Genomic DNA, 25,243 nt, shown 5'->3' with positions numbered 1-25,243 from the left:
CCATCCCACCCTAAACTTTATATGGTAATTTGAATATAACTTATCAGAGTTTATCAAAATTTTCTAAAGCGGAAAACTTGACAGTATCTACGAAAAATGATTTGGATTAAATTGCTCGAATGAAACATGAAAAACTGGTGTGACAAAAGTGCATATGCAAAAAGAATTAGCTGACCGTGCCAAAAATTATTTACATGTATTTTTCTATGCCCATCTATCAATATCAAAAAAAAATTGAACAAAATGAGTTCTATTTCTTGCCGCTGTAAAATTTCCCCACACCAATAAAAGATCATAGTTCTTTCACATTTGGCATCTGTTTTATCGTTCCAAGAGAGGGCAGCCAAAACATTCGAATTAATCGATTGGAAAAGAGCTTTTGATTGTAAGGTGTTTTCGAATTGCAAACTCTAGGGGTCTAGAAATAGGAGAAAAAATGATTTTATCTTAGATACTTACCCTAGTCCAGAATCTCGAACAAATACGACGTGAGAAATGTTCGGTTTGTTCGGTTTCTAGCGTAAGAAGTCGTCGAATATTTTGTTTGTTGGACATTTTCGGTTTCAAACCTAAAAAATCGTCGGTTTGTTTGGTATGCGAGGCAACAGAACTTCCTTATGTTCGATCTATTAGATTTGGTATGCTCAGTATTTAAACATAGGAGGTGTTCTGTTCGGCTTCAAGCGTAAGAGAATGTCGCTGTTTTCCATAAGAAATTTTGATTTTTTTTGTTTGAAATTCAGTCAAAGGGTTATGATAGCGTTCTATTACCAGGATATCAAAAAGTACTTCCTGGAGAAAGATTACGCCCTAATACTAGCATTCCTTAGCTTCAGCCGGATACTGCAAAGTCGAATTCCGGCCAGTTGTGTGAGAGAATATCGACTAACGTTCGTCGGTTATGCTTTGTCATTGTTTTTCAGTTGTCAGAGTAATTTTATAATGAATGGATCAGCTTAAAGACTCATAGATACTCTAAAGTTTTTTCAAGTATACTTTAATTTAAAAAGTACAGTACTTGGAATCCTAAACATTAAACCTCAAATGGAGTATTTGATTTTACAAGTTCAAATTAATGGTTGTTGTCATGTCAGCTAGTACAACAGAACCTTTTAATTAAAATTGAAAACTTTATGATCTGAAAATTCAGTGTGAAGCCCTGAGTTAAAATTATTCGCGATTTCAGTTTCATTCAAGGGTTTGATTATCTCTGTTCTTTCAATGTAGAGTCACACGGGAACTATTTACTGCATAGAATTTTGCAAAAAATTTAAAAAAAATGATAAAAAATTCGGAAATGCTTTAATGAGAGGCATTGTAGACATGTGGGAAGACAAAGGAGGGTTAAGAAAAGGATTTTTTCATCAAGCGTTTCAATAGAAATGTTTCAATTAATCATTTATTAACCACATTCCCTTATATGGATACACCTCTGTTTACGTGTGTGAGTGTGTGTATGTGTCTGTATGTTTTTGTGTGTGTTTGTTTGTTTGTGATTGTTTGTGTGTGTCTGTGTATGTGAGTTTGTGTGTGTGTGTGTGTGTCTGTTTGTTTGTGTGTGTCTGTGTGTGCGAGTTTGTGTGTGTGTGTGTGCGTCTGTGTGTATGTGTGCGTGCGTGAGTGTGGTGTGTATGATTGCTATAGTTTCAATTATATGAATACTTTACTTGTTATAATTTGTAGGCGGAACGGAAGCTACAGTCTGCCCTGACCCATTTCTTTCGCAACTTCGCAACTGGACTTCAGCAGAGACCTCTGATATACAAGTACCTCCTCTCTGAGACTGTTGCTAAGGCACTCACACACAACGAGAACATGGTCTACATTCACACATGAAAACATCTTCCACGGCCATTCTTGGGTGCTAGGCATTTTGACCGACAGGGCGTTTAACCGGAAAGGAGAACACTTTTTTCTAATTTTTCAAAAAATCTCATTGGTGGGTAAATCACTATTTCTCTGGACCATTAACTTTGGTGTGCGATCGGGTAGCGCTCCAGTCGGCTTCACCTTGGCCACCCACCCCCCTCCACCCCTCCACCCCTGGTGGGGGATGTGGGAGGGGGGAGGTTGTAACCAAGGATTGACTTTCTTTACGCCAATTGATGAAAACTGTTCAATATATTTCTCTGCTGACAATATACCGTTTGCAATTGGCCAATCAGAGCTTCAGAATTAATCTATTTGCTCATTTTACGTATATTGTCGGCTAAACTTCTCATTTTTTTGTTATGAGCTAAACGCTGTCGGCCAATACGGTATCCATCCCCCTTCTCGTTATTACTTTACTCACGCATTCTTCCTTTGTGGGTCATCTTATTTTGTCTGGATATATTTTTAACGAAGATTTTCAACGATTAAAATTCAATGATTAATTTATTTCAATTTGGTAAAAGTATTGGAAATGCGCTTAGTGCGATTACCAAAAATTGTACCTCTTCTAACACAACGAATTTATTCTAGAGAATTTAATTTTCTTGAAATTTATTGGTTTCTGAAAAATAATCATTTTTGTTTCAAAATTTTTAACTTCAATCAAAGACAAGTTTCGTTCTTTGATTTTTCAATAATTACTTAAGTGATTTACGTCTTGTCAATTTAAATTTCAGAGTGGTACAAAGTATTTTATACCAACAATTTTAGATTGAATGGAGCCAGGTTCTGATTAATTAGACTGACTTTCTCATTTTATTCTCAATTTTTGTTTTCTCTGCGATGTAGAGGCCATTTGTTTAAGACTTTCTGTCCGGAATACAAACTGTAAACGGTCTCCATGAATTAGATTGATAAAAGTGATAGATCAATTTCATTAGTATAGTTGGCAAGCTCAGCTTCAGGGGAAAAATAAAAAGATAAAAGAGAAAAACAATTAACGAGCAAAAGTGTTGAGCGTCATTCGGTTTTTCCGTTCTGAGGACAGAAAAAAGCAATTACTTAAACAAATCTCAAACAATCGCTAACAGTTTTTTCGTCGTGTAACTAAAGTTCCCAACTAACCAAATTGCCCAAATTTAATACTAAAATCAAGTCGCTTTAAATCAGGGAAATAAGTTGTTTTGAGCAGTAATGACAGAAAAATTTCGAAATCTGGTTTATCTTTGTTCGCCTGCACCCTTGAGGCGAATTATGAAGTCACCTAAAACAAAGAGACGGGTAAGTTATTTTGACCGATATTTCTGCTCGGTCTCTTCCCATAGTGAAACGAAACTTTGATATCCCGGACCCTAGTCCCGTACTATATAAGTACTGAAACATTGTATTCCAATTGTATATCGTCGGTCCAGTACTGTGTCAGTGTATCCTAAGGGTGTCACTGTATTCCTACTCATGATATGCAGTATAAATCGTTTTTTATAGATAAGTTTTTTTTTCTGAAAATAGACTGAGCATCCTTAATTTTGATTCCCATGATGATGATATGAAAATTTCAAAAAAAAAAATGAAATTTTGGCCGATCCACTTTTTGAGCATAGTGATAACTTGCAATCTTAAAACATTGCAAGAAACGTATTAAGATTAGAAAAAATATCTGCCAAAACCAGTAGATACACGCCGAGTGCCTGGAACCTGCCCCGGTTTTTTAAGTTTTTCGTACTCTACAATTGGGCTGTCCAGAGCATTCAATGAATGTTTTTTTACTGTGTATGATGAACGAAGAATTGTATTTTGAACTGTTCTGAGTATTTTCAGAGAGCTTTTCTTTACTATGATTTATTTTCAGAACAACGTAAAAAAATGACATGATTTATAATCTGTTCATAGTAAAAACACAGACTGAGAAATACTATGATTCATCGCTGATTTACTATGTCACTGTGATCCGGGATCTTTGGGTGAGCTTGACGCGGTTCTTTGTAAGAAAGCCTCGACATATGTACAAGACATTCGATCTTTTTCTTAGAATTTGCTTGAAATAAGATATTTGAGCGTGCTCTTTGAAAGAAATTAGGTTTTGATTAGGATCTTACCACGACATGTGACGATTTATTGTAAAGACTTAAATTTACAGGATTGTGAAAAAGCCAGTCTTATTTTTAGTCAGGAAAGTCAAGATCTTGCATGTTAAGGCAAAGTGTATCAGTTTCTGTTGAGTGTACTCGGTCTACAGATCATTTATCGCATATAATTTTGAGTTTCTTATTGAGGTTTCTTTGTTCAGGGGTTTTATTTACAAAATTGTCAACAATAACAACAGCTTTAGAAAAACACAAAAAGTAACGAAGCGAAATGAATTCGTTGAACCGAATTCAGTTTTTCTAGAAAACAAATCCAAATATTAAGTTGTTGCATCTACCAGAAGAAAACTGCCTACTAGTACTATAAAATTAGAAATTTCTATTCTATACTAACCAATTCTATTCTATACTAACACATATTCCTATCAAGTTCTGCATCAAATCAGTTGTCGAAAATACCTGGACGGTAGTTTAAGGACGCTAGTCCTAACAGAAAGTGGTTAGGAATATGTGGCAGAGGATCGCTAATATCGTTAGCGGCCTTGAGTTTATCTTCGACTCAATCTCTCAGATGAGTTAAATTTAGCTTTTCAGATAAATCTCTGTTGACTTCGCTGCATTGTTAGTTTTCAATTTTTATTCGTAGGTGTTTTCTGCAGATTATGAGTCTACAGCAATTGCTAACCTACTTTTCATGCCTTAGTGGTTATTATCAAAATTGGTTTCCACTAGGCTTCACCTCGTGTCAACTCTTCCCGGTGCCCTAATCGATTCTTGCATGCAAAATTAGATATCCAACTAATTCATTGAACCCGAAGATCTGTTTGCTTTCCCGTGAATATAATTTTGTTTCAATATCATAGAAGTCTAATAGCAGAATAATGCGCACTTTCTGGTGGATATAAGAATTTGTATAGTCTATTAAATGACTGTATTAGCCATAACATTGAACGTGTTACATTACAAACGTATGAGAAATCATTTATTCATGATCTTGTACCATCCATGCTGGAATGGTGTCAGTCCGAAGCACACTGCATTGTCATATATGTTTCAGGACATTTTGTACCCATATCCGGACGTCCAGATATCATCCAAGGACCAGGAATTGGAGTTTGAGAAACGAGAGAACCCATATGAGAAAGAATTGACCCCGCAAGAGGCGGTGGCCCAGAAGGGAAGCAAAGAAGGCAGCTCCATCTCGGGAAACTTCCTTGGCAAATTGGGTTTCTTCAAAATGCAACATACTTGGGAAAAGCTACCACCAGATGACACGGAAGAGAGGTAAACTTGTGAGGATTAATCTTTTTGTACATTACATGATGTTTTTTGCCTGTTCTTTCAACCCCTCGCCCAAAAAAGAGTAATAATAATAATTGTTCCGCCCCCACTTATTCGCATAGAGTAACTATACTCTCAGCTGTTTTTTTGTTCAGTCAATTTCGACCGATTTATATAGTTACCGTAGAAAGTGGTTCTCTAAGAAAGTCCGCCAAGCTGAGTATGGTAAAATAAAGAGATTTGTAATTCTTAGAAAAGTTTAAAGTATTATAGTGAACATTGGCTGATTTTCATTATTTTTGTTCACATTTTTAAATTTTCTCAATCTTTAGCGAAAGTAAAATAAATGCTCAATGACAATCTTTACACAAAATGGCCGTGCTGTTGATTATAACAGTTTGATATTTTTTTTAAAAATCGGCAGATGTTTTTTTGATAAATTATAATTTTTCATACAAACCAGCACCAAATCAAATACTTTATCTAATACCGCTGATAATTCTCAGTAGCACTAGCCTAAACCAGCCCAGCCAATCTTCATAGAAGAAAAGAAAGCCTGCTGCCAGTGTGTTGACAATTTGAGTTGATTTACGTAGATTTAACGCAATTTCGTTTAATTTCGGCGTCATTTCTAAACTATTATAGATTTTTGGTAAAATTTTGGAACATTTATTTATTTATAACTGCTACGAGAGCAAAGTTGAAGTGTTTTTGATTTGATCGTGGATGCCTACAATGCAAAGTGTTCAGAATTTTTTAGTGCAATTTTCTTGAGTTTTCAGTCACGCAGGAAGTGGAGCGGCAAAATGGATACTCCTCGATTTTTCAAATTCTTTTTGAAGTGAAGCTAAGAATTCGTGTATGGTCTGGTTTTGCTATTTTTCCATTGATTTCCATGCGAAAGCCGCTCGCTTGAAATGATATATGTGTTTAAACGATCCTAAGATAGTAATCGATATTGCTGCTATTGATCTTAATGACCCTGCCACTGTATTTTCATTAAAAAATTTTAGAATATTTGGAGTTGTTGCCAAGTAATTCCTGTGATAAAATTTTTTGGTTCGCAGGTCCCACCAAGGAGGGTACCTTAGGCTAACAAATTAACCTAGAGTTTTTAGTGCGTGGCGCATCCTTTCATGGCCACGATACTGTATGGTGCGCAAAAGACTTTTTATGCACTATTTGTTCCCGTTTTTTTCAATTTTCTTTTCAAAACTTATGTTCGAGTCAGAACAATGACAGGTTTCATTTGTTCATTAAACAAGCATGTCATCATATACAATGATCGCAGTTGATTTTCTAAGAAGTATAGGACTTTCCTGTTATTTGTTTTCATAAAATACTTTTCTGATGTTTTCCCGAATTTGATGTTCCTTTTGTCGACTTGTAACTTAAGGATATTAACTACTGGTGCCAAATGCTTTATAGTGAATTAAAAAATAAAACTTTATTGGTTTTAGTTTTAATATTGAGGTGTTTTAACTTCAATGTTTATATTTTTGAAAAATTGTGAATTTTAGTGTTTTGTCTTAATTGCTTGTTTTTGTTTATCTCAAAAAGCCCAGTTTCAATCTCAATGATAAGAGTTCTCATTGGTTCATTGATGTGACCTTGTGACATCAATTATAGATTTAGCTTATACTTAATACTTTGTTGATATATTTCAGAATGTTTTTTAACAAATCTGCTGTTTTTTCTTCGCAGCGCGCACTGTGAACTTCCTCACTATGAGGTGATGGTGTTGATAGAAAAAAAATACTGGCTTGTGAATAAAGTGTTTTAAATTTTTGTTCTTTTTTGCGTGTGTGATGCAGTATGTTGAATTTGCGAGGTTTCTGTTAGCGCAAAAATGCTCTCAAGGAAACCAGTAGTTTAAGAGGATTTCTGGGTTGTGAGTCAAGACGGTCAAGCGGTTTTATTTTATTTGGCTTTTACTAAATTCTGGCATATAGTTCACTAAAATGATTTTTCAAAAACTTTGTTGGGAAATAGTTATTCAGCAAAAATTTTGAGTAGATTCAATTCACATCTTTTAAAGAAGACACTCATAGACACTCGAAACTTTACAAAACGTACAAAACTTGAAGTGGTAAACTTCAAACCTCAAATTGAACATTCTAATTTCCAACATGAATTAATTTTTGGTAAAATGTCATCTTCTACAGCGGCACCTTGGTAATTGTGTTCAATAATTATGTGCCCAATAGTTTTTTGTTTCGTCAATTGCGGCCAATGATTTTGTTATCCTACATCATACAGAGATGTGAGTGGTTTTGTTGGAAATCCCGCCAAGAGTAGAAAAATTTATTAAATATTATTTTAAGTTTTTTTTCCGAGGAGTTATTGCGGTTAAAGGTCTTTGTAAACAATGACTGGGTTCAACGCCCCGCCAAAAAAAAAATAGTGATAATCATAATAATTGTTCCGCCCCCCAATTAGTAGGTGAGTAACTATATTCTCAACTGTTTTTTTTTGTTTAGTCAACCTCGGCCGATTGATATAGTTACCGTAGGGAGTGGTTCTCTTAGAAAGTTCGCCAAGCCCAGTTTGATAAATTAAAGAGATGTGTTCTTAAAGTTTTAAAGTATTAGTGAACATTGGCTGATTTTCATTATATTTGCTCACTTTTTAAAAAAAAAATTCTCAATTCTTAGCGAAAGTAAAGTAATTGCTCTATGACAATGTTTCCTAAGAATTGGCCGTGCTGTTGAATGTAACAGTTTGATATTTTTTTTAACTAAAATTGGCTGATTTTTTTTTTGATAAATTATAATTTTTCATGCAAAACCAGCAACAAATAAGTTACTTTATCTAATTCTGCTGATAACTCTCAGTAGCACTATCCTAAACCCGCCCAGACAATCTTCTTAGAATAAAAGAAAGGCTAGTGCCTTTGTGATGACAATTTGTGGTAATTTACGTCGATTTAACGCAATTTCGTTTATTTCCAGCGTCATTTCTAAACTATTACAGATTTTTGGTTAAATTTTGGAACATTTACTTATTTATAACTGCTACAAGAGCAAAGTTAAAGTGTTTTTGAAATAAAATAGTACTTTTCATAAAATAACCTATTGAAGGTTATAAGTTCCTTCCTTGTTTATGGTTCTTATGGTATTATAATTGTGTGTACTGGTAAGAGTTTTGACTTTTGACTCTTCAAGTTGTGCGTTTTATATTTTCTTTTTCAGTCTAATTGCTGACAAACTATTTGCTGCATAATTCAGTGTCGCTGCTCCCGCTGTTTTTTAAAACATGTTTTTTTGTAGAATTTTATATTGATTTCAGTTGTGTGTTGAATAGCTATATGACTGTATTTTTTTAGTTTTCGACAATAGATTTTTTTGAGTCCTGTACCTTTTTTCAGTTCCGTTGTATTTGTCGACCTGCAACCTTGTGTCAATACAGAGACGCCATCTAAATTTTTAGCGCAAAAAAAAATGAGTCTCCTTATCGTTTTTACTATTCATCTAACAGATGTTGACTTTGTTACTTTTTGTTGATAAAAAAACTTTCAGTTTTGCCGTATTGGAATGTTTTTCTGACGTCTCAAAAACCATTAATCACTTTTACTTCTTTTCAACAGATCTAATTTTTACAATTTTTACATCCAATCAACATTTTGACCATCAACCTATGATTTTTTTTACTGAGAGACATTTTTTGATTTGTTGTTTGCCTGCATTTGTTGTTATCCTTATGCCATGAAGTATTTTAGTGTAATTAGAACATTTTTTTCTGTTTTATCAAGTTTTGATGGAATAAAATGGTTGGCTCTTTTGATACATGTGTTGTTTTTTTAATTTTATTCGACGACAATAGTTTTCAAAATTATTTTAAGATTTTCTAAATATCCGTCCTTTGTTTCTTTCGTCCCATTGTCAGAATGTTTATTAACCAAATTGGCGATGTGTTTGTTTTCTGAGGACTGGCATTTTGAACTCCGTTGAAATTGCTGAATTTGGTTTAAACATTTTTACTAACAGTTGTTTTTATAGTAATTAGTTTTTTCTGTTCTCTTTTGTAAGGCCATGGGTTCTGTTGACAGCGAGAAGCTGTTGTTACTTTCAAAATAATTAAGTTAAAATTAATAGTTCAATTAAAAAACATGATTTATCAGGACTTGTCAAGCTATGTACTCTGTTTTGTTTATAGGTCCTATTTTTCAATGTATGTTACAATCATCTTATCATGCGGCAAGTAGTCAAAAGAGACCGTTCTTGGTGAATTCTACCAATCAACATTTGAATTGTTGAGTGAGAGAATAATTATTACCGTATTTCGTTGAATTATTGGGTTTCGAAGTTTAAAACTTTTAAATTTTATCAATTTTTTAAGGTAATTACTCAAATTTTTGTGTTTTGCTAAACAATCTATAAAAATATGTTGAATGACAATATTTTATTCCTTTTTCAACAGTAAGACGGTGCTATTTAAAATCTTAGCGTAATATTCTTGCAATATTTTGGCTAATTTTTCTGGTATGATATACTTTTTTTAAATGAAAACCATTGATAAATCAATTTAATTTGCTAATAATACTTATATACATGAAGAGCACTGCACTGGAAACTGACCACTCAATCATCAAAACTAAAGATAGTTTTCATCCCATCATTGCTGTGTAGACTGCAAAGAGAAGAGATTGATTATTTTAAGGACAGATTTTTTAAAGAAATCTTTGCATTTTTTCATTTTTTCGACATTTTAATGTCAATGAGCTGTCGAGTTTGGGGTTTTATTCAAGGAGGAAAAAATGGAGCAACAAAGTAAGTAGTTCTAGAGCAAAAATTCCCTAAATTCCCTTTGACGCTAAGCGAAATTTTGGTTTATGAACAATTTTTCTGTTTGCAAATTTTAAATGATTTGCTGTTTTTGAAATGATTTGCACTTTAAAGCCGACAATTGGGCCCCATGAATGCCCTGCTAATGTTTTCTTATGACTTTGTCAACATCTGTTCACGGAAAACAATTTCAAGATTTGAGTTTTGCACATATAATTTGCTGTCTTATCGAACAGTCTTGTTATTTGCAGGTCCCATTGAAACCTTAAGGAAAGTAATTTTGCTTACGAAAATCTACTTAAGAAATTCAATTGATTGCTTATGCTTTTATGCTGCCATTATATGTGTACCCGCAATAGGTTTGTGTTTTTGTTCGTTCATGTTGTTCATGTTATTTTATTTTGACTTATGCTTTAGTCGATACTGACAGGTGTTATTGCTTCCTTGAAGGAGCATACGTTATCTATCCAATGATTTCAATTGATTCCTAAAACTTTATATGGCTTCATTGTTATTTGTTTTTAAAACCTTATGATTTTTCTCCTAATGATTTTTGCCTTTATCTGCCGTTATTTTTTGGACATGTAAAAGAGTGTCATTGGGTAGAGTAACCATTTGTTTTATCGCGCATCAAAAAAGTGAAAATTTTTTAGCGGTTTTCCCTTTCATGTAACGTTTTATGCTTAACTTCAATGATTTGTTTAGAATTCCCATGAATTTGTATTTATAGTATTTGTTTGTTCTTGATTGTCTCAATAAAACAGGTTTTGATCTCAATAAAAGGAATAATAAAAGGTATAATAAAGGGAATAAATTGGCCTCAAGACAACGGATTCAACATTCAATTAGTGTCTTTTTATTTCATACTAATGGTTGTTTTTTCTACTACGTCATTTTTCGAAAATCCTCAATGATTGTCTTCATTTGTTGGTTGTTAATCAAATGCCTACATGCCTTTTGTCACTTGGACACATTGCGGTTTAACTTGATTAGAACATATTGTTTACCGTTTTCTAATTTTAATTGAAACAAAATGGGTAAACTTTTTGATGTATGGGTTATTTGTTCTATTTATTGTGTCGCCGCTTTTTACAAAATTTTTTGCCAATTGTCCATCATTTCTCGTTTAACTTTCTTTGTCTCAGTTGTTTCAAAGAAGTTGGCGATGTCTTTTGTTTTATGGCGCTTGGTATTGTGATTTCTGTCAACATGATGTGACTAGGTTAAACAATTTTACGAACACCGATCTTCAAAAAAAATTTGTAAAAGTTGTTACAGAAGAATTTAAAAAACTGTTATTCTTCTGTTTTGCCCTATTGGTTGGTTTTTTATTGTCTTGATACAAACCAGTTCCAATTTTAAAAATGACAGACCTCATCGGACCCCTGGTATGCCATTTTTCAATTAATTTATCCATTTAGTCTTTTGAGTTAATAGCTATTGTATTATACTATGAGATAATTTGTTTTCAATCAATTTTAGTGATTTTTGAGACTTGCTTTTTGTTTTTTTTCATATGCCTTGATGTTTTATATTTTTATCGCTCATTGGAATTCAAAATTAGCAAAAGCTGCTGCTTTGTAACAAAGAATGCTATGAAGTGGTTAAGGACTTTCATACATGGTTACTTTTTTTACTTTCTGCGCCCTTATATTTGTGAAAACTTTTTGAATTTCTGTTTTAATCATTCAAAGTTTACGCCAACTTGGTTTGAGGTTTCTGAGGAAAACTTTGTGCCATCCATCATTAGGTTGTAAATGGTTTTTGATTATTCTAAAACCCTTGCTTTTGCATTTTGTACTAGAGTGACTTGTTTTCTTCATTTTTCTGCTTTCTTTGTATATTTTTGGTACATGCGACCATTTGCTTTGCCGACAATCAAAAGCTGCCTTTTCATATAAGGCATTGTTTTCATCAGTCAGTTCTTTTTATCAATTCATTTAATTCAATATAATTCATCAGTCAGTTCATTTTTTGGGTTGAGTTGGATAGAATTTGGATTCATGATATTCAATGTTTTGTTGAATTTGCACATTTAAATTTTCAAATTTAAATGTGCAAATTTAAATTTGCTTTGCAATTTTAAGTTAGGAATGGAGATGGTATACTACTGGTCCTTACATTAGATACTTAAACGACGGGGTTAATCGCGGGACCACATGTATAACTTGAGAGTTCAACCCCTAGCTCTACTCTTGGTATTTAGTTAAGTATTGAAGAAAGTTAAATGCAAATATGAATTAATATGTTATGTTAAACAGCATCAAACCGAGCATGAAGGGCTGGAACAGTTAAAGTTATTAAGACTGAGATAGCACTAGTTAGCACAGTTTGAAATATTTTAAGTTAACTTGTAACTTAGATAGAATTTAGGAGATATTAAAAAATTGTGCTAAATTAATGTTTTCTGACTTAGAGAGTTCATAGTTAAGACCTTGTCGCAAAATATTCTATGTAAAAATCTATCTCAAGTAAGCTGAGATTTGAGCAAGGGAGCAATACGGGAGTATGATTTAAATCAAAAGTTATCAGGGACCAAATTGTGCTGGTGGTTGAGCGTGCAAGCTCCTTTTATGCTTGCGGACACTTGGTTCTCTAGTATCCTATTGGATAGAGATAACAGTGTCGACCGAGTTAACAAGGTCAAGTTGGTGTTCTCAAAGTGGCGTGACAATATCACGTCATGGTATTCTCAGTTTGAGTTAGTGATCTTAAAATAGTAGTTTGTTCAAAACTACTTAGCAATTTGTTAAAACGTTAAAATGGACTTTTTCCAATTCAAGTTTGTGCTTCGTGCACTATAACGTAAATTCTCAAAATAGCACTAAGATTATCGAATAGTGTTACTTTGATCTTTTCCGTTTGTGCCCCCCCCCCCCCGTACGTTATGCGCCCCCCAGTTACAGAGCACGTGCCATTACATAGTAAATCATTATGTAAAAATATTGCACGTGCGTCCGGGGGGTGCCAATAATATGCGCCCACTAAGCTGGGGGGGGGGGCACAAACGGAAAAGATCCTGTTACTGAATGTAGCACACTTCAGTACATGCCATCCCGGTCCATAGGTTTTAAATCAAAAAATCAACTTTTACATAAATGAATAAATTATTTAGCTAAACTTTAAAATAATTAAGCATTAAATGTTTATGAGGTTGATTACTTGGTTAAAGTTCTAAAGATTATCGTAGCTTCTTGTTTTCTGAGTTTCTCTCTTGAAGAAGGGTTGACGATGTCCTGAGATACTAAGCTGTACAAAATAATATGTCCAATCTTTTTGGGTGGCCGTTGTAGTAGAGCGTTTATTGTTTTTCTATAAAAGTTGTGCTGTTAATACATCTGAAGATGAATAATAAGATAATATAAGTTGAAGAATATACTGGTTAATTCAATGGTCTATAATGACAAGCAAGGTAAATGGATAAGGAGATTAAAATAAATGCGCACAACATTTAGAATTTGGTTTCGTAATTCATCTTTATTTGAGTATTGTTAAATAATAAATTAATCGAAGTAAGCTTTGAGGCTATTGTTTAAAGAATTATTGTTTAAACTTGGTTGATCATTCTGAATTATTTTCATGAAGTAATTAATTTTGCTTTTTGTCATTAATTCAAAATAAATAACAATTTCTTTTCGTTCTAAGTCTTAAAGGAATAGAATAACTTCGGCTTGGAATTCGGAATAAAATAGGCTAGATATTTTGTTAACTATATCGTTAAAAAAGATCTGTTTAGATAGGTTTATCCATGCAGACTCAACATGTTCAGAGAGTCGGCAATAATCTCTAAACCATTCGATACTAACACCTCCTTCAAAGTATGTGTTCATTTTGGAGAATAAGGTAAATTAATGTTTGTGTCAATAACAATGGGGAAAATCAAGAGAAATTAATCTTTGAAAGGAATTGACGTGAAAGTTTAAATAGTACTAGAACTATAAATGGCGGATGGAGATCAGAATAATCTGTTAACGAAATGTTAACAGATTATTCTGAAACGTAATCTGTAAACGTAACATTGTATGTAAAGAGTTCTAGATCCAAAGTTTGGTTATCACCAAATGTTGAAGAACTAAAATATTAACTGAAATTAGTGAGCGATCGAAAGTTTAAATTATTGTTGTTAAGAATATCTTTTATATGAATAAGCTTGAGTATTTCGAATAAATCGTTCTCAGGAATTTGATGAAAATATACTTCAATTTCATTGGAATTGTTATCTTGCCAGAAAAAGATAATCTCCTGTAACTCAAATGTCCAATAAACTGACACTGGAGCATAGAGTTTATTTCCAACTAAGAATGTTTTCGATAAACTTGCGATTGAATAAATTCGGCGAGATCAAAATATGTTTTGAAATACTTAACGTCTACTGAAAGATTGTAAAAACATCAAAAAAATTATGGAATTCGATGGAAAAATTAAATGATGAAACAAACTTCTTATTGACTGTAAGTTATAACCAAGGTAAACCGGAGGAGACAAATTAATGTCCTTATTGAGAACAAAATCAGAAATTTGATGGTCAGAACGGAATCATTTTTCACTATAGATTGCGACAAACGTAATCGGTGAAAAAAGTTTCAATGGAAATAGGAGAAATGCGGATTACTTTACTTGATCTAAGTAATGGAACCAAAGAATTAATCAAAATGACTCCAATAATTAGGCGTGAAAACGAATATGTTAAACGAATAATTTTCCTCACCACCGGAGAAGGAAGAAGAATTGAAGGAAGAAGTACTGAACATCAACAACCACAAAAATATCTTCCATTCCGTGAACGCTCAACGTGAAGAGCGGATGATGTGGAGTTGATGCTTCAGATTTGCGATCTCCAGTTGGAGCTCAGTAATCCGTTGATCTAGCTGTTGAGAGGGTTGCCTTTCTGTCAGAAAGTTTTGTTGTACCTGATAAGTAAAGGTATCAACCTGAGGAGTGAGATTTGCTGTAATATTATCAAACGGCACTTGTATTGTTTGTCCTTGTAGAGTGTGATTAGTTAGTAGATAAGATTTCTTCTGCGACAAGTAACCAATGAGATTGAATCCATTAATGTTGGGTTGCAACTGGTATATTAAATTCGAATCGTAGTTAGGGTGTCCACTGAAACCGGGGGTTTTGGCTTGTATCTCAGTTTGATGTTGTTTTTGTGGGCGGTGTTACAGTGGGGTAGTTGTGTAATGTTGAAGATTAAGAAAGTTTGTTCGTGACGATTGAGTGGTTGTAGTGTTTGCTAAGACGTTGGGTACTGTACTGTTTGTCTTGGGTATATCTACTTCTAGCAGTGTCGCAGGGCTGGAAGTCTCTCTAGTGAATTGTTTACGTGGTTTTTTCTTTGCAATTTTATCTGCGGTTTTAGTTTTCCCTTCGGATGATGTAACTGTTGTTGATGAATTTGCACAAGTTGTTTGAGTTTTTACTGCTGAAATCTTGATAGCTAAGAGGAATGTTGTAGATGGGGCAATCTGAGTTGTGGGTTGTATTAGTCGGTCAAGTTATTTAACTCCAGATTGAGTTTTAGAAGTGGATAGTGTGCTGTAATCGGGCCAACCACTTGAAGGCTCCTTCTGAAAGACTGGTATCAGTTCGTTAGGGATTGAAGAAAGTTCCTGAAATATCATGTATTCTCTACTCTTATTCTATTCTAGGAGTATATTTTTGAAATTATTTTGCAAGTATTCTCTTTTCTTATTTTTTATAATCTCGTTCAAATTAAAATTGTAATTGTGAAGTCAGTATGTATTATTTGATCATTATATGGTTTGATGATATCAAGAATGATAGATGAATTAATTCTGTACTGGAGATGTAGGAACGTTATGATCGTTTCTGTTTTCGTCTCTATAATTTTCATCAGTCAGTTAGATTTGGATAAACAATTTTATTCTCAAATCTTGTAGCCTGTAAGCTAATATTCTCTGAATATGGTGGAATTTGAATAAAGCGTTCTCTAATAGTAGGATTCTCAGACTTCGGAACTTGCATTGTTCCTTCTCTAATTTCATCAGTGTTATTATTCTTTGAATTAGTTGCTTGATATATAGAAGTCAGAATTGGAACTGATATTAGATCAAACGTAGCAGCAAAGAGTGCTTTACCAAAATGAATAGATGCGTCTGTAATTTTATTAATTTGCATTGCTCGAATTAGGCATAGAACTATGTCGATTAGTAGCTTAATAAATAAGAAAGCTGCAAAGAATATTCCGCATCGCTCGATTATATATTTTATTCTACCAAAGGTTTCAACAAATTGATTATTAAAAAAATCAGGTGAAATGATTGACTTTAGATAATTTGTTCTAGAATTGTAATATTTTGTTCCTGAAATATTCGAAAATAATTCTCTGCTACCCAATAATGACTTGGTAAAGTGTTTGAGAACTCCTTTCATATTGGAGTTGAAGTTGATTGAATCTCAAAAAGCCATAATTTCTTTATATGTGTAAATAGAAGCAAATATGCTTGCAGTAATTACATTCGCAATTTGCTGAATAACTATGTGTGGTTTAAAGAGTGCAGGTCCTCTAAGTTTGGTTATTTGTGGGGTTAGTTCTACCCTTGAATTATCATCATCAACATCTAGTTGAAATAAGTTTGAATGTTTCTCAGAGCACAATTGTTCGTCGGCTTCAATGAAGGTTTGTTTAATAGCCGCCCTCATCTTCTCAGCCCGCTATTATAGCGCTCCTATTTTTTTTTACTTCGTTTTTTTCGCTTTACCTTTTTGCCGCTTTTTCGACATTTTGCGTGAAATCTTTTTGACTTTTCTAGGCTAGTTTTACTTCTGTCATTCTGCTCAAAGTCCTTTTAAACAGCACCTGCTCAGCAAAGCAATTCAAAATGACGAGAGTCAGTATAAAAAAATCAAAGTCAGAAATAGAAACGGGATAAACCCATAAAGCCCATTTTTAGATGCCCGGTATTTGAAATTTGTTCTCATAAATATTAGTCACTATCTATAATGCTTATTGGTATTCATGCTAGACCCTGTAGCCTCTCACTGAGAGACAGGAGTATGTTCAACTACAAAATGACATCAAAATTAATCGCACTTAAAAATGTTTTTGTACGAAAATCAATTTTTGTTGATATTTTCTTTTCTTTCAATCCCAATAGAGTTATGGGAATCAACGGCGGCTATTTTCCGGCAATCTGCCTGGTATGTTTAGAAATAGTATCAACAAAGTGTATTTCATCTTCATAGAGAATTGGTATTCGATTATAACACTTATTTAGAATCTGTAAGGGTGAATGAAATTCAGGACAATTATATAGCCAGGCAACACTGCCGTTTGTTTTGACAAACATAGATCTGTTTCTAGGTAAAGTATATCCAGCTAAACGCGGATTTTCACGAAATCATTAAGGCATTGAGAATAGTTGAGCGTTCTAATTCACAGTCATTTCTTAATAGCTCTAAAGTAGAAGTTTGTAGGCGCCGAAGATTATTAAAGTGCAAATAGTCAATCTTGGTTCCAAGATGGGCTTCGAAATCAATATTTTCATAAGTTTGATAATGGTTTGTATCACCTGTTTTGTTGTCACTGGAATAAAATTTATTTTTTTAAAATGAGAGCGCCGGTATCAGATTTATATTAGTGAATGGGTTCTCCAGTGTTCATGCCGAAGCCCTCACGAAAACTGATATATAGAGAATCATATGGCGTAGGGTATACTATTCGAGGATGAGTGCATAAAGACTGTGGTTTATTATGAACTTGGAACATAAAGCTTTGTAAATCAAAATCTGACTGAGCTGAGCTAAATTTAGGATCCTTTACTATATAGTATTTGTCATTAGCTTTAATCATGTGAGCGTCCAAAATACGAATTATAGTGAAAAAACAATTATTGGGTTCATCCCAAGTGTATGCGAATGGATCAGTAGATGTAGAATCGTAGCCTCAGGCTGAAAAAGGACAAGGTAGAGGTATATTTTGCCAGTTATTAACTGTGCCATCTCTATGGTTTACATTCAGGCTAACATTTTGCATATAAGTTTCATAAGGGTAGTGTGTAATCCAGCCCCGGGAGTTACATTTATTGTTGCCAGTTCCAACACCGCCTGAGTTAAAGTTTGAAAACAAGGATTTGTCAAAATCAAATTTTACTGAACTGGAAGAAGTGGAAAGCTTTATCTTTTTTCCTTCCCTTGCAAGTTTGCATTTCTGAGCATCAAGCTTAACTGAAGTAGTAATAGTATTTTGTCGGGCATCTATGCGGAGTCAAAAGAATCGCAATACCAACGTAACTGTTGTTGGGTTGCTTTACACATAGTTGCTTCTAACTTAACTTTATAGTTTCTTTGGTAGAGAGTGACTTGAGCTTGATTAGTGCCAATTTTATTGGGGAAAATTTTGCAGGGTGCAACTTTGTTCAGAGAATAGATCTGATTTGAGATCCTTTTTGAGCAATCAAAATGGTTAACATGAAAGCTAGGAGCTGTATTTTCATAAATACTAATCTTTTCTCTTGGTCTGGCATCAGTGAGAGACGTTAAGAGTATTAATTCAAGAAAAATAATAAAGATCAGATATTTTGCATAGCAATTAGCTATGACACAGAGAAGAGCAAGAGGTATAAGTCTATTTTCAGTGACAGCGGTGAATGCTCGTTGATTTTTGACCATATCTCCGAAACTGATACCTTTTCAGGAGGCTCTAATAATTTAAGGTAAACAATTTTTTCAGGTAAATAATTATTTCTTTTTTTGACACATTCTATGAAGTGTAGGTGAGAATCGTTATTTTCAAAGAATATTTCTAATATTGCAATACGTTGAGCAATTTCATATTCAATATCAGTTGTAACAGGTGGGAACAGAGTTAAACAAAGTAATATGAAAAGAAACATTTTGTAACTTACTTTTATTACTTCGTCTATTGCCGGTGACTTTTTGAGTTCTCCGTCTTCCATTTAATAAATGAAGACAGTATAAGGAGCGTCTAAGAAATTCAAGTTAATATTATCAGTGAAGGTAATCTGATATTGTAGCTCGTGAACGTGAGCGGGATTATAGGGTACCCAAAATATGACAAATTTTGCGTAATTTTCTGATGTTACAAAGAATGCAACTATTTTCTGTTGATTAGAAACAAAACACTTGTCAAGTGTCACAGTTTTATTTGCGAATTCCAAAACTTTCTCTAGGAGGAATTTTCTAATATAAGATAGCGCGTCATACACAAGAGGAGTAAGAACTTGTGTTTCAAGAGAAAGTGGTAACATAGATTAAGGGTCTAGAGTAACGGGAGCTCAAATGATATCGAGGTTTATTTCGTTTCTGTTGTTCAATTGGAAATGAAAGCGTTCAATATGTTCATGTTTATTAGGGGTTCAACAGAAAATTATTTCTAATTTTACAAACTGGTCTTTAACGAAGAAAATAACAATGTTTTCTTTATAGGAAATATACGATCGATAAATTGTGGCTGACTTGTTGTTAGGGTTTTATGCGGGATTTTATAAGGACAGTACGAAGTTCAGAAAGTTGTTCTTGAAGCTATAATCCAATAATCATTTAGCGCAATATTCATTGATCAGTTGGTGGTTCTAAAAGCAAACAAGGGCCAATCAAAATTTCTAATTCAACTAAGCTTGAGGAATGAATTTGAATTAAAAATCTGTTAAGTTGTTGAGGGTTGTACTTCCCCCAGAAGACGGCAATAGGGTCTTCGTAAGAATTACTAGCGAAGGATACTACAGTTCTTGCTTCTTTAGAAATTTGACAACTGGTTAATGTGTTAGTTCACTATTGAATTTCAGCTTTTGATTTGCCTTAATAGAAACGTTCACAAGTGTATCAGGGTTGATAGAAAGAGAAATAAGAAAACCGTTTTGGTCGAAGGAGACTTTGGTCATGAATTAGGACTCATCAGCTCTAAGGGGTTCTAATTGTGTATTGGCGATGAAGTTGTTTAGTGTGAGTAGTTTTGCGTGGATTTAATAAACTAGAAACTTTCTTAGCTGTCAGTTTTGTGCTATGCTCAACTCAGAGGTATATACTCTTTCGGAGAAGTGAAGGTTTAGAATTAGTACTAAGATACCTGGTATATGTTGTGAAGAGCTGTTGTGTTTGTGACAAGTATTTGCTAAAACCTTTGAAAACTTTTCTAAGTTTTCTAAGTTGTTAGTTGAAAGGGGCAAAATGTGAAAGTTGTTAAATGTGAATGTGAATGTGAAAGGAGAGACAGAGAGAGAGAGAGAGAGGGAGAGATAGAGAGAGATGGTTATGTTTGAGCTCAGTTCGAGAGCGAACGAAGTGATTGATTTCAGAAGTTAACTGATAAAAGTGATTGTGATATTGGGTAAGGCTCTTAAATAGTGGTTCTCAGGGTTAAGTTACCAGATTTGTGTACTCAAACCTGGTTGGTTGATCACTAGCCTTGACTAGTGCCATGTGGCATATTGGTATACTGGTCATATGACAAGAACATTACGATGATATATCAAAAATCAATGTTCAGGAGTTTAGTGTTTCATACATTCTCTATGATCGAATTTATGTCTTCAAATGTGTACTTCAAAAGCAAAATTGAGAAACGCCACCATTAGGGCTATGATGTGAACACTAATGGTTAGTTCAATATGAAAATAAATATGTTGCGTGTTGAGAAGTTCTCTCTGCAGATTGTTATTTTGACTTACACTTTTTCGCCTGTTCTTTGCCTTTTAGCTTTCGCTTTTTTCTTAACTTTTATAGTGAATGTAGGAATTTTGTTACCGCCACGTTAAAGTTGAGTATTTTAACAGTCCATTTACAAAATTTCAGGGTATTTGAACAATTATTCCAGAAACAGTCAGAGAAATACTTTGAAAAGACAAAATCTGAAAATGGATAACGTCATTCTAAATTTTGCTCGCATTTTATGGACTTATAATGAGAATTCAAAATTTCGTTACCGCCAATTCAGAGTTATAGCTCTTAATAGCTATTCGGCAAATTTTCATGTCATTTGGACAATCATCCCAGAAACAGTCAGAAAAACATTTTGAAAAGTCAAAATTTTAAAATTGATATTTGATAAATTACTCTATGCTCGAGTTTTGTGGGCTTGTCTTACGAATTTGAAAATTTCGTTACCACCAATTTGGCGTTATATGAATTAACAATCATTTGGCAAATTTTCAGGGCATTCGGACATTTTTTCCAGAAAGGGTCAGGAAAATACTTTGAAAAGTCAAAGGTTTTAATAGGAGTTTTTGTTAAATTAGCTATGACCTTACTATGAACCTGAGACGGCTTTTATTTAGTCAGTGCATGTGCTAGAGCAAAGTGGAGTGGGGGATTTGGCAAATCTATCATGCTAGTTCTCTCTGTGATTGGTGAGTGTAATTGTACTTAGCTGACATAATTCTTGCGTTGGGAATTTAAATTTGCGTTTAGTTATTTGTTCATAAGTGCTCTAATGTTTATTTTAAACATTCCTTGGGTCTTTAAACTAGTAAAGTCAGCTCTATTTGTTGACAATGTAGGTTGCTTTGAATTTGCGTTTCCCGACAAAATGTGATTTAGCGTGGTTAATTAGTTTGCAATGGAGAAATTTCTGTACTTTAGTTATATAATTTAGATAAAGTATTTGCTCGGGTGGGACTCGTTTTACTTAGCTTTGCTTTGGGTAACTGTGTTTTCAGCGTTAGTTTGCGATAAAAGGTATGCGAAAATATTGAATTTGCATAAGCGTTGAACATGTAGAGAAGTTATGTGTGTGTAACAGCTTGCAATGGTGATTAATTGCGTGCCTTGTGTAAGATTTGCGTTGAGTGGGCTATTTGCTTTTTGCCTAAACGTTCTTACAATACAGTTGATCTTTATTGCTTAGTGAATTTTAAACTTTATTTCTTTCGCTTAATTTTAATCTTTAGTTCTTCTTCAACTTTTAATTTTAATCCATTTCTAATTTTATCATCTTAACTTCCTTTCTTCATCTTTCTGATTTTGCATTCTTCAACTTTCCTTTCTGTTTACAATTTTCATTTCTATATTTCCTTTTTTATATTCTTATCCATGCCTGGCATGCCTGATAATTTCCTTGAGCCAGGCCAGGACCTACAGGATCAACTAAACTACGCTGAGACGAAATTCAGTCAAGGGTTTATTAATTTAGTTCCGGTTTCGGTTTTAAAAAGAGGGCGCGGGAATTCTATTATAAAAGATATATCAATCAGGAAGTTTGGAGACACGCAGATGAAGAGTGTTTGATTTATATGTCGGAGGCATATCAACATTTGCAAATTGTCTTGCGGGATGAGGAGGTTTGGGCACTCGACCGAGTGAGTGTTAAGAGCAAACCGTGGAGGCGACGGGAATTAAAATGTGTGTCCGTAGAGACACTGGAGTTAGTGGACGTCTTCTTGGGCTTGGATGTAAGTATTTGTTAATTTATCACTCAGAATAACTTTTTGTTGTGATGAGGCCTTCAGGGGCGCTCTAAGGAATTAGTTGTGAAAGGTTTTAATGTAGTAGAAAAAAATTAAGGGAGTAGGAGAAATATTTGTTAGCCAGAGCGATGAGAGAGAAATTTTGCTATTTTAGTTCTTCCAAAGTTCATTGTGGTGCACCAAGTAGAGTGGGTGTGGGAAGAGCAGGAAGCATATTCTAAGCAATTGTGGGCTCTCCATTTTGCATGGAGGGATCCGGAAGTTGGTCCCGTGCTCCAAAGGGCATACAAACTGTTGAGGGAGCTCAAGATTCCGGAGTGGTCCTATTTTCAAAGGTGACACACTTAGGAGTACAGTGTTAAAGAATCCACTGAAGAACTTCCTTTATGAGGAGTACATATGGTTATGGTTTAAACTTTTTTTTGTATTTTATGCGCTTGTACTATGGGTTTGCGCGTTAAATATCAACTTTGTGTTTATATATTTTTATGGTTTTTGTGCGCGGTTACGCTTTTATATATAAAAGCTATTATTTAAAAGAGATTTTGTGTCTCTATTTCTTTTTGAGTTTATGTAGCACGTCAGAAGGAATAGGTTCACCAAAGAATGTAGGTGCTTTTCTATTACGCTGAGGTCTGCTTAATACTTCATTTGCGTCGGGTAAATTAGATATATTAGGTGATGCTGTAGGTGTAGAATTATAAGGTGATGATGTAGGACTATTATGTGGTGCTTGGGGGAATAATTTACGTGTAGCCTTAAATTTACTATAATTATCAGGTGGGGTAGAAAAATTTTCTTGCTGTGGGCTATTAGGTGAATACATATTTTGTATGGGGTAGGGGGTTGAAATGCGTGGGGGTAGAAAACTAGAACAGCTTGTGCCTTTTATATGCGTATTAGTATCTACTCGAGTTTGTAGCGATTCTAAGCCTGAATCTTTTGTTGGGGTAGCCTCAACGTTATGTGTTGGTTGTAGTGTAGTATTAGGATTAGAAGTATGTTGTGTTTCTACTAAGGGCCACTGTGAAATAACAATATGTTTTGCGCCGCTATGAGCGTTAGATTTGGCAGTATTATGCTTAGTATAATGAATATAATAATCATCAGTGTCGTCTGGAACTACATAGTTCTCAACTAACTATTGTATTTTCTCTACTTTCGGATAATAAGGTACTATATGATTTCTATGCACGTTTTTCTTTTCATTTGTTTTATCATGCTGTATTTCATATGTAGTATTAGTTATCATTCGTTGCACTGTATAAGGTCCTGAGCGTAGCTCTTGTAGCTTTTTGGATTTTAGTAGTCCTTTAGAGTGATTTTCTAATAGTACTTTTCTACCTTCAGGTATAGGCTTTCCGAGTTTAAATCTATTTGTATGATTGTGCGCTTTATTCGTAGTCTGTCTACATTTAGTGTAGGTATTCGAGTATATAGTCTTAAATGTACTCTCTCGCTTTAACATTCCGTTAGATAATCTGTTTTGTAATAATTTCTCTATCTTTTTGTTATTACACGTTTCTTCGCTATGTGAATGTGGTGGTAGATTTCTACAATATTCTGATGTGCATTTCTTTTGATTATCTGGTAGTAGTCCTAACTTTAGTGATAAGGGTATTTGCGGTTTTGTTCCGAAGAGTATTTCATAAGGGGTATATCCTGTACAGTAGTTTACTGCAGTATTTTGTGAAAACGCAAATTTACTAGTGTACTCGGACCAATTAGATCCACTTTGGACCAATTTCTCGGACCAATTTAATAAAATGTCTTAGGTAATTAGTCAAATGTTTATTTTGTACTTCTACTTTGCCGTTAGTCCACGGTGAATATGCAGTTCGGGGGCATAGTGTAATTCCCATTTCGTTTGTTTAGTGAACGAAATCATTACTAATAAAAGCATTGCCGTTATCATGTACTATTTGTTGCGGTATACCAAAGGTAGTTGGAAATTTCTCTAGTTGATTTACTGTTTCGGGAGCTTCGGCATTCTTGCTAGGACATACCTGTATAGATCTAGAGAAAATATCTACTATTACAAGACAAAATCTATTTCCTTAACTAATTGGTCGTGGTGGACCTTTACGATCAGTACGAAGTGTATGTAGGGGTATAGCTTCTAATTGTCCCCATGGTTCTCAGGGTGCTTCGTTTCAGTCTTTGCGTGCTGAATTATTAGTTTGGCAACTTAAGCAATCTAACATTAACATTTCAATCCATTTAAACATACCGGGCCAATAGAAATATGGCTTAAACCTATTATAAGTTGTGCTTTCTGCTCTGTGACCACTAGGTTCATGCGTATGTGCAACCCCGAATATTTTAATAAACAGCGAAAGTGGGGCACATATCCTAACTTCAAATGAGCCGTCTTCACAAGGTCCAGAATAAAACAGTAAATCATATTGACTCTCTAGAAATAATACGTTGAAATTATTTCTATAAGCTGGTAAGGCTTTAGATTGTTTAATTGTATAGTCCTTTTCTGGAGTTTTGCTTACTTTTAGCCAATCTCTACCTTTATCTATTACGCAGTCATTTACTTGTTCTTCAAGAATAGTATCGGTGTCAAGATTAGCGTTTTTTGCAAAATCTGTAACTTTAGCTATTAAATCTAACGTATCTGTGTGTACATCCTTTTCTGAGATGTTCTGAAAAGCTTCTGGTTCGATAATTTTCTTAAATTTTGTAAGTCTAACATAATCAGCTTCAGCAGATTCTAACTGTTCAATAAGTGAGTTTTCAATATTACCTTCTACTAAGTCTAAACAATCTTGGTCATCATAGCCTTCTGGATCATCACTTATTTCAGCTATTTCTTCAATCTCGGAGTAGT

At 34.0% G+C, this 25,243-nt stretch overlaps 1 protein-coding gene across 1 annotated transcript in view; it reads left to right on the top strand.

Annotated features, from left to right (window-relative positions):
• Window positions 1–753: 753 nt before the first annotated feature.
• Window positions 754–25,243, top strand: part of LOC142337967 (rho GTPase-activating protein 45-like) — a 76,823-nt gene continuing 52,333 nt past the window's right edge. The window contains exons 1-3 of the mRNA XM_075387601.1: window positions 754–870; window positions 1,684–1,824; window positions 5,014–5,240. Coding sequence (XP_075243716.1) covers window positions 754–870; window positions 1,684–1,824; window positions 5,014–5,240 — 485 coding nt within the window. The remainder of the gene's footprint in view (window positions 871–1,683; window positions 1,825–5,013; window positions 5,241–25,243) is intronic.

The sequence above is a fragment of the Convolutriloba macropyga genome, chromosome 4 (genome assembly GCF_964194025.1).
Source record: "Convolutriloba macropyga chromosome 4, txConMacr16.3, whole genome shotgun sequence".
NCBI classification, from domain to species: Eukaryota; Metazoa; Xenacoelomorpha; order Acoela; family Convolutidae; genus Convolutriloba; species Convolutriloba macropyga.
The sequence above is the reverse complement of the archived record's forward strand: the minus strand, read 5'-3'. Positions and strand labels throughout refer to the sequence as shown.